The sequence below is a fragment of the Xyrauchen texanus genome, chromosome 42 (assembly GCF_025860055.1).
Source record: "Xyrauchen texanus isolate HMW12.3.18 chromosome 42, RBS_HiC_50CHRs, whole genome shotgun sequence".
In the NCBI taxonomy this organism is placed as follows: Eukaryota; Metazoa; Chordata; class Actinopteri; order Cypriniformes; family Catostomidae; genus Xyrauchen; species Xyrauchen texanus.
In genome coordinates, this window is record NC_068317.1 from 31,722,936 (window position 1) to 31,739,861 (window position 16,926).

General features: G+C 40.1%; 2 protein-coding genes across 5 annotated transcripts in view; both read right to left on the reverse strand.

The window, feature by feature from the left end:
• Window positions 1-16,926, reverse strand: part of LOC127635186 (keratin-associated protein 5-1-like) — a 505,876-nt gene that overhangs the window by 362,830 nt on the left and 126,120 nt on the right. The gene's annotated exons all lie outside the window — the stretch shown is intronic.
• Window positions 11,417-16,926, reverse strand: part of LOC127635183 (uncharacterized) — a 14,194-nt gene continuing 8,684 nt past the window's right edge. Inside the window, exons 3-7 of the mRNA XM_052115047.1 lie at window positions 14,847-15,040; window positions 13,104-13,258; window positions 12,464-12,978; window positions 12,147-12,355; window positions 11,417-12,065 (exon numbers count right to left, since the gene is read on the reverse strand). Coding sequence (XP_051971007.1) covers window positions 11,868-12,065; window positions 12,147-12,355; window positions 12,464-12,978; window positions 13,104-13,258; window positions 14,847-15,040 — 1,271 coding nt within the window. The 3' untranslated portion in view covers window positions 11,417-11,867. The remainder of the gene's footprint in view (window positions 12,066-12,146; window positions 12,356-12,463; window positions 12,979-13,103; window positions 13,259-14,846; window positions 15,041-16,926) is intronic.

The following is a 16,926-nucleotide window of genomic DNA, read 5'->3' on the forward strand; positions in this document are numbered from 1 at the left end:
AGGTACAAATTCATCCATGTTTTTCTTTATTACTGAATATCCTGTATGAGTTCCCATATAGTCTCTAAAATTAGAACGATCCACAAAGTAAGTGACTTCTGCATCCTAGATTGGGGTAGATTCAAGATCTGGTCGTAGTCTAGTAAATGCCAATGAATTAGCCACACAGTCATGTGGCTCACCTTCATAAGCCAATGGAATCAATTCAGCAGGAATGACTGTATTGCATCGCTTTATTGTAATATCTGGATATGTAAATAGTGATGAATATGCTAGAATGCGGGCTTGAGTCAGAACAAATTTTCCTTGTTCTATTAGCTCCACAATTTTGTGATGTGTATGAATGGTTACTGGGTTTCCCATGGTTAATCTAGATGCTTTTTCATATGCGTAATATACTTGCCACTTGGATTTGTTTGCTTTGATTACTGGAAAAATTGGAGTATTACAGTAACTGTTTGTTTCCACTAATACTCCTGCTTTTACTAGACCATCTATAGTGTCTTTAATGCCTGTTTCAGGCCGCAAAGGGTACTGCGATTTTCTTGGCAGACGTGCACCTGGCTTAAGTCGTATTCTTATTGGACTGGCTAAAATTACCAGTCCTACATCTGTGTCATGCTGAGACCATAACTCATTTGGTACCTGATGCTCCAATTCTTTAAGTAGTTCAGCATCAATAGTCTCTATCGATTTGTTTGTTATCATCTGCGTTTGTATTTTCTTTATTGATGACTACTTCCTGAGGAGTACCCATCAATGAAGTCCCACACAAAATGTGTATGTATTTTTTGTCAGCAGAATGGAAAATCAATGGATTCACTGTTGTTTCCCATTGGCACTGTTTAGCTTTCATCATTGGCCCCAAATCTTTTGCTTCCCAATTTTCCCCTACATATAAGGATACATATTGAGCCGAATCTACTACATTGAACCAATTTCTTACAAATTAATTCTCTGTTATACTCAAAGCTGCTCCCTGTTTACCTATTATGATGTATTGTGAGGTCATTTAGATTTTTTGTCCTTTAGTTCCTTCCTGCCATTTATTTTCTATTTCTGCATCTCTCTCAGGATCATATATCATTGTACAGTGAAATTCTGATTTTGGCACCTGTGCTTCAGAAATCTGTGCTTCAATGAATTTTCCCCATTGATTTATTATTTGTCTCATGTCGTTTTGTATCTGTCCTATCCAGTACACATTTGCTCTTGGCTCAGAAATCATCATTTGAGTTTCTATTCCCTGTAAGTCTATATACACTCCGTCTGGAGAACACCAAATTTGAAGTTCCATTTTACACAATGCATCTCTTCCTAATAAATTAACTGGTGTCTGATGTGATACCAGGATAGGTATGGTTGAAGTTTTGTTTTTAGTTTGTAGACAAACTGGAGGGGTCATTGGAATTTGCTGCATTTGTCCCGAGAATCCTACTGTCTTTGCAAATTTTCCAGACCAGGGGAGATGTGAGGCATACTTTGAATTTACACATGTGTAAACTGCTCCTGTGTCTACTAGCATGGGTATGATTTTTCCCTCTATTTTAACCTGCAGCATAGGTTCGTGAGCAGCATTGGTTGTTAAAATTGGAAGCTAACTCTCCCCTGTAGGATTCTCTGGGCATCCCTAATATCCTTGATTTGGACCTCCCCAAGGGTTTACTGGACCTTGAGGTGGACCTCGAAAGGGCTGCTGCCTCTCCCCCCCCCTCCAACCTAAGGTGGTAGTTGCCATGGATTTATGGGGCATTCATCTTTGTTATGTGCACTTTGTCCAGATCCCCAGCATCCTCTTGGAGGAAATCTTTTAGGTTTTCCTCTTCCTCTCTGTTCCCCTTGCGATGGTTTTCTTTTCCATCCCATCATCTCTGGTTGTTGAGCATAAACATTGATGATGGGCGCAGGGACCTGGTGTGTACTTGTAGGGATTGCTGTAAGTGGATTCAGCTGCATGGTTGGTGTTGGAGCATTTACAGGAGCCATTATTGTCATTTGCTCTGATTCTTCTTTCTTTACTGTAGCTTGAATCTTTTTCTTATTTTTATGTGTCAGTTCTTCAAGCTGTAACTGAGTTCGTTTTTTCTGCAGCTCCTTCTCTTGGTTTTTGAGCTTTTGTCAGTGGAATAGTTGATGATTCTGAAAGTGTGTTAGATGACAAGGGACCCCTAGTCCGCATCTGGTCAGATTAGACCCCGAAGCCACCGCCAGGCCATTTGCGCCATTCAGAATTTCAGCCGCCGCCAGCCAATAATTTCGTAAGCCAAATTGAGCCGCCATCTGATAAAGTTTGGCTGAGCCGGCTAGAATTATTTGCATCAAATAATAATTCTATCACATAGAGACATACACACACGAGATCTATTTTCCCACTGGATTCATAACAGCGCAGTCTTGTGCTCGTTGCTACGATACACAGACTCACAGTGAATTGACGACCAATTAAAATTGCTCGTTTTCCGTACAGAAGAAGCGATGCATGTTTTTCTCGCACTGAGGTGAAATGGCGGAAAGAAGCAAGCAAGGTAATTTTGATCTCACGTCTCACATACTTTCCTAATTCCTACTTACTTTATTTTTTCTTAACTTAGGCCTACCCAGACTTTTGTTAAATCTTCAGGGCACGGTAGCACAAACACCTGAATCAAAGATTGATGTTATGAACCAAATATTCTGGAACGGAGAGATTTATAGCACTGAACGTGATATTACTGCAGTAACAAACCACCGTTTCCACATTGCTAATTCATGACGCATGCTTCAGTGTACATTGAAGTGAAATGTGCAAAACCTTGTCCAAAATATTACTGATAACAGTGTGTGTTTATATTAAGGCGAGACACGGCAGGCAAAAACATTGTTTTTTTTACTGGTCAATTTTGAGATTTTTGGGTATTTGTCTTCAATAACATGTCTTCTTTCAGACTTGTGGTGAAAAAAAGTCCGAAATACACATTTAGGTCTTTATTTTACTACACTTTGTCTGTTTGCGTCTGTAGATTTCTCATAAATTCAACAAAAGTTTGCGTTCTTAATCAACATACTTCTCCACGATCTCTGCCGTCACCCTCTCATCACAGTATTGCATTTTGTAGAAATATATTGTAAGCCATGCATTGCTTGGAAATATTGAGATCTAGTAAATCAGGATAACATAGACATCTGTAGACATGAAGTGGCAGCTTCAGCCATTTGCAGCTATGAAAAGTTTGGCGGCTGCAGCAGCCATTTAGGTTTTGGCTGAGCCGGCTAGCCAGCCAATAACTTCATCAGCCAGCCATTATTCTCAAAACAAATGGCTTCGGGCTCTAGGTCAGATGGCCTTGTAGCTGAGTTCAGAAGAGCCTTGCCATTCCTAGATCTAACTTGGTCTAACAGAACTCTTAGAAGTAACCTATACAGGTTAGCTACATGGGAAAGAGATGCTGATGTTAAGGCCAAATGTAGAGTAGCAGCAGCTACGTTTAACACAATGAATCAAGACAATGGATGGCCTAAAAGAGAAGGCAAATGCAACTACTGTGGAAAATTAGGACATTGGGAGAAAGGGTGCAGGAAGAAGTTGCAAGATAGTAAAAGAAATACTATGCATAATTCTGCTCCTTCTCAGACCGCCTACAACCCTGAAGTAGTTCCGCCAGTGTCCACTGAAACTTTGGGACAGCTCGCTCTGGCTCTTCTAAGAGCACAACAAGAACAGGAAAAAAACTAATTGTTGGGGCTGTGAGTAGCTACCTTTCCCCTGTAATCCATCACAATGACAAAATAATTTTTGTGAAAGGTAGCATACAAGAGAAAGAGATTGATTTTTTTGCTTGATACAGGTGCAGAAATTACAGTAATTCCTACAAAATTGGCTAAAAGTTTAGACATCCCGTACAAGAAAACCAAACTTTCTTTAACTGGCGTAATAGGTGAAGATTCTGTTTTGTATGAAACCCTGCCCATAGAGGTACAATTAGGCCCGAAAACTCTGACTACAAAATTGCTCTGTGCTCCATTAAATACAGGTGCAATTTTAGGCATGGATCTCCTGAGACAAGTACATCTAACTTTAGACATGTCCTCAGAATCTGCTAGCATAAAAATTTCCTCAGCACAAGTTTCTACCAACAACACAACCCCTCCAGAGTATGCTTTCTTACAGAATCATCCAATTTGGGCTAAAGACAAGGATGATTGCGGGTTTTTGACACTCAAATTGACTGGAACTCCACCTCCGGTTACCAAACAGTATCCGATCAGTAAGGAAGCTATACAGGGAATCAAACCTATTGTAGAAAAGTTGCTGACGCAAGGAGTGCTAGTTAAAACCAACAGTCCCTGTAACTCACCCATATAGCCCATCAAGAAATCTAATGGGACATGGAGACTCACCACAGACTACAGAGTAGCCAATAAACACATTGATAAAATCACCCCCCTAGTAGCAGATCCATCTACAATTTGTAATATCTTACCATTAGATTGTAAGGTTTTTTCAGTAATCGATATGTCTAATGGATTCTTTTCTGTACCCTTACACTCTGACAGCCAGACATGGTTAACTTTCACAGTTGACTATGAGCAATACCAGTGCACACGGTTGCCACAGGGATTTCAGAATACCCCAACCATATACCATCAGGCAGTAAGACATGATTTGTGTGACCCAGAATGTCCAGTCAAACTGTGATGGGGGGCACCAGGTGTGCAACCGAGTGAAATTTCGGCTCCGTTGGAGCTCAGGGAGCAAAGTTAGAGCATATCCCACATACAATTTGTACCTTGTATTTACACAGCGGGTCCGTGTACATGACCCCGAAAGGTCCAAACGACTCCAAATTGACAACAGTAGCTTTTCAGGGGCCCCCGAGTCAGGTCCTACATTTTGGAGGCCCTGGGGGCTTGCTAAGTATTAAAGCCTCTGATGAATGTAATGTTGCACACAGGCCTAAAATGCAGCCTGTCTCATTGATTCCTGTGACAGGCAGAGAGATCTGTTGAAAATAATGAAAAATACTTTTTTCCATCCTAGACCTTAGTCCTCTTAGTATGTCTATAAGGGGCTTTTGACGTGTCACTGTGTGAAATTTGGGGTCCGTTGGAGCTCAGGTTGCAAAGTTAGAACACGTCCCACTCTCCTTTTGTACAATTACTTTTAACAGCGGGACCATGGACACAGCTCCGAAAGCTCCAAACGACTCCAAATTGATATCAGTAACTTCACAGGGACCCCCCTAGTCAGTGTGCAAAGTTTCAAGTCCCAATGACTTCATTAAGTCCTTAAATGGCTGACTAATGAGTGTAATGTGACAATAATTTTCCTCTAATATTTTTCTTGATTTTTTTTAAAGTACTTCCTTAACTCTGAGGGACACACCTTTTTAATATGTTGTTTCTGAGGGCCCAACAATGAAGCATTCAAAGCCCCCAGGTCTGTGCATCAAACTAAACCCTGTCCACGAAACCGCTGTAGAATTGCATTGGTTCAATGGGCAAGTGGGACGTCTAGAAAAGGAGGTGCCGAAGGTCGCAGAACCTTGAAATTTCAGATATTCGATCGTCTGTAAAAAGAAGCCAAAAGGTTGCAGGACTTCCAAATTTGGGATTCTGGAGCCCCGAATCAGTGCCTAAAATTTGGAAGTTCTAGACATTTTGTGAATGCACTCTTTCAGCTCTAGACATTAAATTAACACCCAAATGACTTTGCACATGCAAGAGGCTCTTTCTGGCTTTGAGAGCAAAAGGCCTGTGAGGTTGATTCTCGCATTCAAGTAAAAAAACATTTTTTCATTCTAGAGACTTGCGCTTTTAATATGACACACTAGGGGCCCCGGACTACCAGCACGTGAAGTTTGGGGCCCTGAGGAACTTTCTAGAAAAAGTCCACGTGCAATTTGTCTCATTCATTGTCTGCAACGGGTTGGTGGACGGGGCTCCGAAAGGTCCGAACGACTTGAAATTGACATATGCGTATCGTCAGAGTGCCCTAGATAGCGTCCGTGAGTTTTGTGACCTTTTGACCTTATTTTCCATTCATTTGGCCCATTTAGGGACGTTGTCCTCGAAAACGTTGTGAAAAATGCATTGATTCAAAGGGATAGTGGGACGTCTGGAAAAGAGGGGTCAAAAGGTTGCAGGCTCTTGAAACTCCCGGTCCGCGAGATTTCAGATATTCGATTGTTAAGGGCCCCCGAGTCAGGTCCTAGAGTTGGAAGCCTTGGGGGATTGCTAAGTATTAAAGGCTCCGATGAATGTACTGTTGCACACAGGCCTAAAATGAAGCTTGTCTCATTGATTCCTATGAAAATAATGAAAAATACTTTTTTGCACCCTAGGCCTTAGTCCTCTTAGTATGTCGATAAGGGGCCCTTGACATGTCACCGGTCTTTAAGACATTGGGAAGAGCAATCCCACTTACCATTTTTACCATTCATTTTCACAGTGGGTCTGTGGACATGACTTGGAAAGGTCCAAATGGCTCCAAATTGAAATCTGTAGCTTCTCAGGGGCCCCTTAGACACTGTGAAAAGGTTCAAGTCTGAATGACTTTGTTAAGTGCTTAATTGGCTGACCTGTGAGAGTAATGTGACAATAATTTTTCAGGAATATTTTTGCTTATCTTGCTTAACAAGTACTTTAAACATGTAATGACATGAATTCATGTTGTATCTGAAGGCCCCAGTAAGGAGTACTCGACGGCTGAAGTTGCTGGCATATGATTCAAGGCTTTTTTCACTGAATCATACAGGAAGTGCCCACTTCCAATTTGTTTGAATGGTGCCAAATGCATGGCTCGTGGGACATTTTTTAAGTCTTCACTCCAAACTCAATTGCATGTATAGGATTTTATCTGGAGTCCCTCACCCCTTCTCCATTTTCAATGGTTGCAATGGTTCTCCAACTATAAGTGTATTACAATGATAATGATTAATAATTGACCTTTGAGTCTCACACTTAAGCTAATTGTGCATGTTTATGAGTTGATAGTTGCATCAACTTGTTGTATGTTGTATTCTGAGTGCTGCCAAAGGGATTTTGTCAATAAAATTGCATGTAAATGTTACTCTAAGTGTTTCAAATGAATAGCCCATAAACCTGCTGTTGAGTATCCATAGAACAAATTGCTTATGGACACTTTCATTTTTTTAAGCAAATGATGCATGTTTATGAGTTGTAAGTTGCATAAACATGTTGTATTGTGTATTCTGTACAGAAGAACAGGTTTCAGCTTCCTAAGTCTATCCAGAGCTGAGATCTGGACATACCACCAACAATTTATCCCATTCACAGAAATAAAGGTTTCGTGGTCAGTGAAACTTTTATGTTTTGAAGGGCTTAGGTTGATCAGGGGGCTTCACTGAGTCACCTAAATGTGATTATATGTCATAAATGTTATCCTGGAGTTATAAAAATGAAGTTCACCAAGTGATGATTTCAGCCAATGTAAATAAATTGTATGTGGGTAGACCCACTTCCAATCAATTTAATGGGCCAAAATCATCACTTGGTGGATGTCATTTTTTTAACTCCTGGATAAAATGTATGACTTAAAATCACATTTATGTGACTCAGTGAAGCCCCCTGATCAACCTAAGCCCTTCAAAACATAAAAAATGAACTGACCACGAAACCTTTATTTCTGTGAATGGGATAAATTGTTGGTGGTATGTCCAGATCTCAGCTCTGGATTGATTTAGGAAGCTTAATCTCAGCCTCCTCTTTCTATGTTGTGAGTTTCAAGAAGATCGGAGGATGTCGAAAATTTCACGCAAAAACCCTTTTAGTATTTTTGTGCGAAATTTTCGACTCCCTCTCAGATCTCAGCTCTGGACAGACTTAGTGTGCTGAAACCTCTGTTTCTGTTCTTCTCCAAGCCTCCTCTTTCTATGTTGTGAGTTTCAAGAAAATCTGTCCAAAAAGTGATGATTTTAGCCAATGCAAATAAATTGCATGTGGGTAGTCCCACTTCCAATCAATTTAATGGGACAAATTGTATGTGGGATCTCAGCTATCCCTGTCTGTGATTCTGTGTTAAGAAATCCACTTTTTAGCACTTTTGCACAGTGCAGTTCTCAATATGTCCAATATGTCTATGTACTGTATGTATGTATCTATCTATATGATGTTTGTCTGTCTGTCTGTCTGTCTATCTATCTTTTTAGCCCATTACTTTGACTGGAAGTGGGACTGCCCACGTGCAATTTATTTGCATTGGCTGAAATCATCACTAGGTGGACTGCATTTTTATAACTCAAGGATCAAATACATGATATATAATCACATTTAGGTGACTCCCCCTGAACATAGTGCATCCTTCAAAACATAAAAATCCCACTGACCACCAAGTGATTATTTCAGCCAATGCAAATAAATTGTACGTGGGTAGTCCCACTTACAGTCAAATGAATGGGCAGTTAGTCTGTTGGTGGACATACAGCTATACAAATAAATTGTACGTGGGTAGTCCCACTTATACTGTTGTATTACAAATGTATAAAATGTTAAATCTAGGTTCAATACAATCGTATATAAACTGAGAAAGTAGAGTGACATAGCATTTAGCATTTGAGGTATAGATGATGATTCCATCAGCTGTTAAACAGAGTTTTCCAGCAAGAGATTCCTGCCAGTCCTGTTCTCTCTATTGTAAGTTAAATGAGTCAGATTACTGAGAATCTCACCCTTTGTCTTTAATGGCTCCTGGAACCCCAGCCCCAGTCGTTGAATAGTTAGGCTGATTGGATTAGCATCTATGCATCTGAATAGTTAGGCTGATTGGATTAGGATTGGTAACACTCTAGAGTCTAGGGCAGGTTCCTTAACCTGTATACTTCATTTGCATGCTTTAAGGTCGTCACCTAGGTGCTTTGTCTCCATTTCTAAGCACTGCCCTCTAAATGTATATAAACTACAATGTAAAGTTCCCTTAGTCAGACTTGATGACTGCAGCTACCGACAGCTCGTGTTCTCAATAAAGAATCCTGCTGAATATACATTTACATTTACATTTATGCATTTGGCAGACGCTTTTTATCCATTTTTATCCTTATTACAAGGACAATCCCCCCGGAGCAATCTGGAGTTAAGTGTCTTACTCAAGGACACAATGGTGGTGACTGTGGGGATCAAACCAGCAACCTTCTGAGTACCAATGTATTATACAGAGCACTTATTACAGGGACAATCCCCCCGGAGCAACCTGGAGTTAAGTGCCTTACTCAAGGACACAATGGTGGTGACTGTGGGGATCAAACCAGCAACCTTCTGAGTACCAATGTATTATACAGAGCACTTATTACAGGGACAATCCCCCCGGAGCAACCTGGAGTTAAGTGTCTTGCTCAAGGACACAATGGTGGTGACTGTGGGGATCAAACCAGCAACCTTCTGAGTACCAATGTATTATACAGAGCACTTATTACAGGGACAATCCCCCCGGAGCAACCTGGAGTTAAGTGTCTTGCTCAAGGACACAATGGTGGTGACTGTGGGGATCAAACCAGCAACCTTCTGATTACCAGATTACCAGTTATGTGCTTAGACCACTACACCACCACTTATACAACCAAGTCTCCTGGTCTTCGCTTCTGAGTTTCCAATAACCTATACAGTTCCCTTGAGTATTGGGAACTGACCTTCTGAGGGCACATATGGAGGTGGTTTGACAAGTGCCTCGTCTCCTTTTTTACTTATCTCTTTTTCTGCATCCTTCAATATTTTTCTAGCTTGTCTTACATTTTTCAGATAATTTTCTCCTACTGTTTTGAACAATGCTAGCACTTCTCTCTCCCTTTCTCTTTTTGCTTCTCTCATTTTTTTCTCATTAGTTTTGTAATTTTTTATCAACGTTTCCATTTCCTCAGACAAACATACATAAAATGTCCTTTCCTTTGGCCATTTTGTCATTAAATCTTTGGTTCTTTTTTGACATTTGTTTGAGAGTTTATCTATAAGTTCTTTACACAATGGATATTTTAATCCTAATATGTCCACAGGAGTGGCTGCCATAATTATACCTTATGTATTATGACAACACTTATCTTTAATACAACCTTTGTTTAAAATACAATTACTTAGTTGAACTTAGTTTAATGCAAAACACTGGAGTCAAAGTTTTTTCTCAGAAATTCAAGTACTTTAAAGTTTTATATTATTTTTATATTCTTACTTGTCACTAGGAAATGAACTTAGAAGCACAGTTATATCACTTAACTGTATAAATTCTCTTGTGTGAAGTTAAATACTTGTCTTTGCTTCAGTCAGGTTATGAGTTATGACCAGTCAACAGCTGCTTTTTCTCAGTTGATCTAATCTTACAACAGGCTTCCTGTGTTGCCTGAATAGAACAGCCCTTGCCTAAATCTTGTTCTGCCAACCAAAAGTAAATTTTTCCCTTCCATGCACATTTTTACAGCCGTGTTGTCTTACAGTTTTTATTATTTTTCCCTATTGTTTAATTTATACTGTAATACTTTTTTGCCTCATATATTGATGAAAGTTTGAAAATAGGTCTAAATAGATTTTCTTTGCTATAATTTGCATATATTTTCTAACAAATGTTGCAATTTTGTAAATTTGTCAAACAACCCATAAAGCCAAGATTTCTGTTAACCAAGAAAATTCCTTTTCAAAGTCCCATTCAGAGGTGTTTGTTTCATTTTATTATTGGTATAATGATAAAATCATCCATTGCACATATAAAAGGTATGTTGATGACAAGCAAAGCTTCAATAAGTGGCATGAAATGCAAGATTAGATTATAGATAATAATTTATTAAATAGGACACCCTAGACAAATCCTCCGTATTTGCCCCGTCACCATTTGCCGCAGTTCATGAGTTGAATGTTCTGTCAGAAAGTTCATCCAGCTAATTAATGATCTTATTAACAATTGTAAGAAATGCTGATAAAATTGATTTGATGTGGCTTGCTGTCTGTAACTCGTATATCTCTGCAAGGAGGAAAACCGAGGGGGCAAGAAAGTGAAGAAGTTTTTCATTGCTCATAGCAAACTTAAACTAATATGTGCAATGAATTAGAGAACGTGAGGCGAATCTGAAAAATGCCAAACATGGACATCACATGACAGGGGATGTAGGTTTAAAACAGCAAGCATACGTGTGGCTCTCTATAAAAGATATATTCATAGAAATGTACATGAGATGCTCAGAACATTGAACGGTAAATAAAAAAAGGATGCTATTGTCATAGGACTAATTTGACAGAATTTAAGAGATGTTCTTAAAGTTACATCATTTCAAATCAATATTTAATTGTTAGCTATGTAATTTGTACACCTACTATGTAGAAGTCATGGCAGCTTGACATTTTAATTTCAGTTCATTTACTTTGTGAAGTTAATTTCTAAGAATGATGCTCAGAGTCGGATTTTCTTTCTAATGTTTTATTGCGTTACGAGTTCTTAACAGAAGTCTCAAAAAGCAAAAGGGTACATTACATGAAATACCTTTCAAGCATTAGTAAAATGGCTGTGACAGAATATAACTGTGTAGAAAGATTAAAATGTCATGCAAATGGGTAATTTCTTTAAGTTGTACAAACACACCACTTATAACAATATTAATGGACAGTAATAAAATGTAATAATGTATTAATAATAATTTGTATTACATTAATTTAACTATATTTAATATATTTTCATCTTATGGATCGTGGTGGAAGAACACTGCAGTTCCTGGAGTGCTCTAATTGGCTCAATATATTCAACTATCAATATTCACATTTTAAATTATTTTATATTAAGTTATCTGAAAACCAAGTGGTGGACCAATTCTGGGGCTGTATGGCAAAAAAGACATTTTTGAATAAAATGGAGCGTGGCCAATATCATTTTTTTTCCAGCCAATGAATCTATGAAGGTCTTACTGCTTAATGGCTGTTTGAGACGGACCAGTGGGTCTTATATTCTCTAGTTTCTTGATCACACCGGCGTACTCTTCTTGCCACTTTTCCTTTGACAGTGAGGACGGACTGATCTCGAGGAACTTGTAGGCCTCATTTGACTCAATGCTGAAGATGCTCTCAGCTTTCATACAGCTGGAGCCAAACTTTACCCAGCCCTGTTAATGAAAAGTTCAGAGATCAGTGTTTAAAACATTCACACCAACAGAACTTGAGCACAAACGTTTATCATTATTTACCTGTTTAGCTGCGTCAATCGACTCCAGAAACTCCTCCTTCAGATCGTCAAGGTACTCAATCATGTCCTCCCCAGCAAAGGTCTTCTGTTTCAGGTGGTCCAGCAGAGAGCCCACCTTTTCCCAGAACTTTTGAAGCTGGATGAGAATTTGTTGAATTCGGGACAGGCAGCTCTGGACCTCATCGAGGTGAGAAACACTCGGAATTTGACCTGGAATACCAGACGAAGCCAACACGAAATTCACATGAGATGCTTGAACATTGCACGCATGCAAACATATATTCCACAAATGCATGCAAAACAAGAAAACCATTTCACCATTTTCGATATTTAATTTGGCCAAGCTCAGCTGTTTGTCCATCAGTTTATTTTGAATGTCCCACTCTCTTTCTTTCAGACGTTGTTTTTCAAGGCTCAGTTGAGACAGTTCACCATCAAGAGTTTTGAACATGGCTTCATGAGAAGTGTTAGTAACCATCTTGCAAATGTAACCCATAATACTTTCCACAAATGGCACAATCATAGAAAATATGGCAACAGCTGGATTCATCGCAGCGGCGGGTGTCAGTGCAGGTGTGCTGATCGTGCTCTCTTCCTTGGGACTGGTGATGCTGCCGATAAACTTCTGAATCTCTGAATTCTTCTTCTCAATCTCTTTCTCACATTTTTCGATCTCTTCAGTGATGCCTTGAAGTTTTTTGTCCAGATCCTCCACGATATCCTGAATCACCTTCATCTCCATGGTTAACTGCTGCTGCTTTTGCTCTGTCTCCTTCTTTTCTTTGATGATGTCACTGGTCGTTGAGGCCACATCATTGTTATGTTGATTGTACCTGAATATGCACCAATTATTATTCTTGGTATATTAAAGAACATTATGAGTACATATTGCAAATATTTAATTTGGTCATTTATAATTAATATTTGTATTATATTCATATATGGATTTTAATTTAACCTGTTCACAATGTCTTTAACATCACTTATGATGTCACAGATCCATTGTTTTGCTTTTTCAATCAATTTCAGAGCTAATTGTGGTTTGTTCTTCACCACTGCCACCTTCAGACTGGGGAGCAGTGAATTCACAAGGTTATCACTGGTTCCTGCACACTGCAAAAACAGAAATAAGAGATACAATTTCCATCAAAGGATATCTACGTAATATATATATATATAACACACACAGCTCTGGATATAATTAAGAGACCACTGTAGCATTATCCGTTCTCTGGATTGACTATTTATAGGTGTGTTTGAGTAAAATGAACATGTTTGTTTTGTTCTATAAAGTACTGACAACATTTCTGCCAAATTTCAAATCAAAATATAGTTTTTTTTATTGGGCTGGCCATGATAGGGTCTTGATCCGGTGGTCCTCCAGCCACACAATGATTGGGCTGGCTGCGTGGCATGGGGCATTGTCCTGTTGGAAAAAACAATCCTCAGAGTTGGTGAGAGATCGATGATGATCTGGGGGTGCTTCAGGACGGCTGGAATCGGGCAGATTCGTCTTTGTGAAGGATGCATGAATCAAACATATACAAGGATATCCTGGAAGAAAACTGTCTTCCTTCTGCTCCAACAACAGCAGTGTGAAAGACTGGCAGAGGGCATGCCAACAGCAGTGTGAGAGACTGGCAGAGGGCATGCCAACAGCAGTGTGACAGACTGGCAGAGGGCATGCCAACAGCGGCGTGCCAACAGCAGTGTGAAAGACTGGCAGAGGGCATGCCAACAGCAGTGTGAGAGACTGGCAGAGGGCATGCCAACAGCAGTGTGAGAGACTGGCAGAGGGCATGCCAACAGCAGTGTGAGAGACTGGCAGAGGGCATGCCAACAGCAGTGTGAGAGACTGGCAGAGGGCATGCCAACAGCAGTGTGAGAGACTGGCAGAGGGCATGCCAACAGCAGTGTGAGAGACTGGTAGAGGGCATGCCAACAGCAGTGTGAGAGACTGGCAGAGGGCATGCCAACAGCAGTGTGAGAGACTGGCAGAGGGAATGCCAACAGCAGTGTGAGAGACTGGCAGAGGGCATGCCAACAGCAGTGTGAGAGACTGGCAGAGGGCATGCCAACAGCAGTGTGAGAGACTGGCAGAGGGCATTCCAACAGCAGTGTGAGAGACTGGCAGAGGGCATGCCAACAGCAGTGTGAGAGACTGGCAGAGGGCATGCCAACAGCAGTGTGAGAGACTGGCAGAGGGCATGCCAACAGCAGTGTGAGAGACTGGCAGAGGGCATGCCAACAGCAGTGTGAGAGACTGGCAGAGGGCATGCCAAGACACATGAAATCTGTGATTGAAAATCAGGATTATTCCAGCAAATATTAATTTCTGAACTCTCCTTTAAAATGTGAATATTGTGTTGATTAATAACGAGTATGAACTTTCCAGATCTGAAAACATGCCATCTTTTGTGCTATTATCTGCACATAAATGCTCTAAATGACAATATTATTAAGTGGAATTTGGCAGAAATGTTGTCAGTACTTTATAGAATAGATATATTATATTAAGTATATTAAGATTGAACAGCTGTCCTCTTAAAAACCTCTAACTTTAAACAAAAGTTACTGTTATTTAGAAGAATAAAGAAAACACATTACATTTCCTAGTGTGTGTTTTATTTGATGTATTTGTAGCATACACACTAAACCAAAATCTACATTTATCTGGATATAATAATGAAAACAGGAATACCTTCAGCAGAACAGCCTCAGATGATCCAAAGAGAAGTTGGGTTTCTACAGCTCGCTCTCTGAGGATTCGCTCCAGTTTTGGGAAGTTCCCCAGACAGAGGTATGAGAGATGATAGAGAAGAGCTGTACGCTGAGCTGCTGGAAGAAGCTCCTGGATGAACTCTGGGCTCCATGTAGAGTCACTGGGAACAAGATCTAACATTCCAAAAATGAGTGAAAATTAAAGACATCTGATGACCTGAAATGGTCCTGGTTCACATGCTGGTCCCTGTGATTGGCTAGTTCTTGGCTGAGGCAGTCTGGAGCCTATAGCTATCCGGGTGCGTTTTTCAACTTGAACTGAACGCTGATGTAACGAGTTACGCAACTACATAACCTGCCCACAAACAAACCAATAGCTTTGCCAATTACGAGAAGATGGTGATCTTAGTGGTTAGCTGACCACAATCCCCTTACTGAGCAAAAACAATGCACAAAATAAGATGAGGAGAGTGTGAGGAAAGTTAGCGAAGCTGGCAAATGTTATAATTTACAGAGATCAGCTGCAAAGGACACTGTCTGTAGCAGGGGTGCCCAATACGTCGATCACGATCTACCAGTCGATTGCAAAGGCAATGCTGCAGATCGCACAAAATTTAAATGTACTTTCGTTAAATTTTAATACAAATAAATATAATGTCTTTCCATCTTTTAGTTTCTGTCTGACTTGCACTTGACGAGTCAATATTGACCAGGCGAGGTTTTCTTTATTCAGTTGCCATGACAACTAGGTTTGCGTATACGCCTTCCAAGGACTTCTGAGAACAGAGCGCGAAATTGCGGCGCTACTGCCCGGATTAGCTACTGTCTGGTTCCATTCAGTTTTGCCTAATCCGGGCCAGTGTTGCCAACTATTTTCAATGGAAAGTAGCTAAAGCCTGCTCGAAAAGTAGCTAAATGTCGCCAGATGACGTCATGCGTCATTAGCATATTAATGACGTCATCGCGTTGTATTTGCATTCTGCCTAATTTGTCGGTACTGTAGCCTACTTCAGTTTATAATAACGGTTATCTCCCCTAAACCGTGCTCATACTGTTTTTATAGAAGTATATAGCCGAATGTCCAGTAAAACGGTTCTCAATTACATATTTTCTGTTAGACAACGGAACGGAACTTAGCTAACGTTACATGTTTATGAGTTTGAAGAAGGTTTATTGTTGTGTTTGGATAAGTAAAATGTATAGAGTCTGTAAATATACGATCTGAAGTCGGAGAGTTCAGAAACCGAACCGGAATGAACTAAAACTCTGATTAGTAGTGAATATAAGCGCATGCCAAGAAAAAACGGTCAAATTAAATGTTTTGAATTAAAACAAAGGAGAAGGCAGCTGCTATGTGATCACTGATTGGTTCCTGCTAACACAGCGTGCACATGCGCAGCTCATTCATGTCTATGTCCGCTGGCGTGCAGTCAACGGAATGTGCTGCTCCTCTCAGCCGCTCACTGAACAGAGCAGACGCAGCGGGGAAGTAAGACCTCACGCTTGCAGTACTGGCGATATTTGGAATTTGGAAAGTTGCTAAGGTTTGTCCAAAAAGTCGCTAGATTTGTCGCTAGTCGCTTTTTAGAAAAAATGTCGCTAAAGGGGTCTGAAAAGTCGCTAAAAATAGCGACAAAGTCGCTAAGTTGGCAACAATGATCCGGGCAGTAGCATCGCAATTTCGCGCGCTGTTCTCAGAAGTCCTTGGAAGGCGCGTATGCGCAAACCTAGTTGTCATGGCAACTGAATAAACAAAACCTCGCCTGGTCAATATTTACTGGTCATCAGAATAAGGTAAATGCCCTGACTATTGTAATCTATTGTGCTGTAGGTGTTTTGGGTTTAGTGTTAAAACTGAATGATATCAACATTGAACATTATTATATATTTGTTTATTAATTAGAAGATAAATTCCATGTAGGGATACATGCAGTAGTCCCAACAAGCATTTTCTTATTTTAAATGAAACTGTGTTTTTTTTAGTTGGTAGATCTTATTGAGTTGCTCATTTAAAAGTAGATCATCACACAAAAAAGTGTGGGCACCCCTGATCTGGAGCA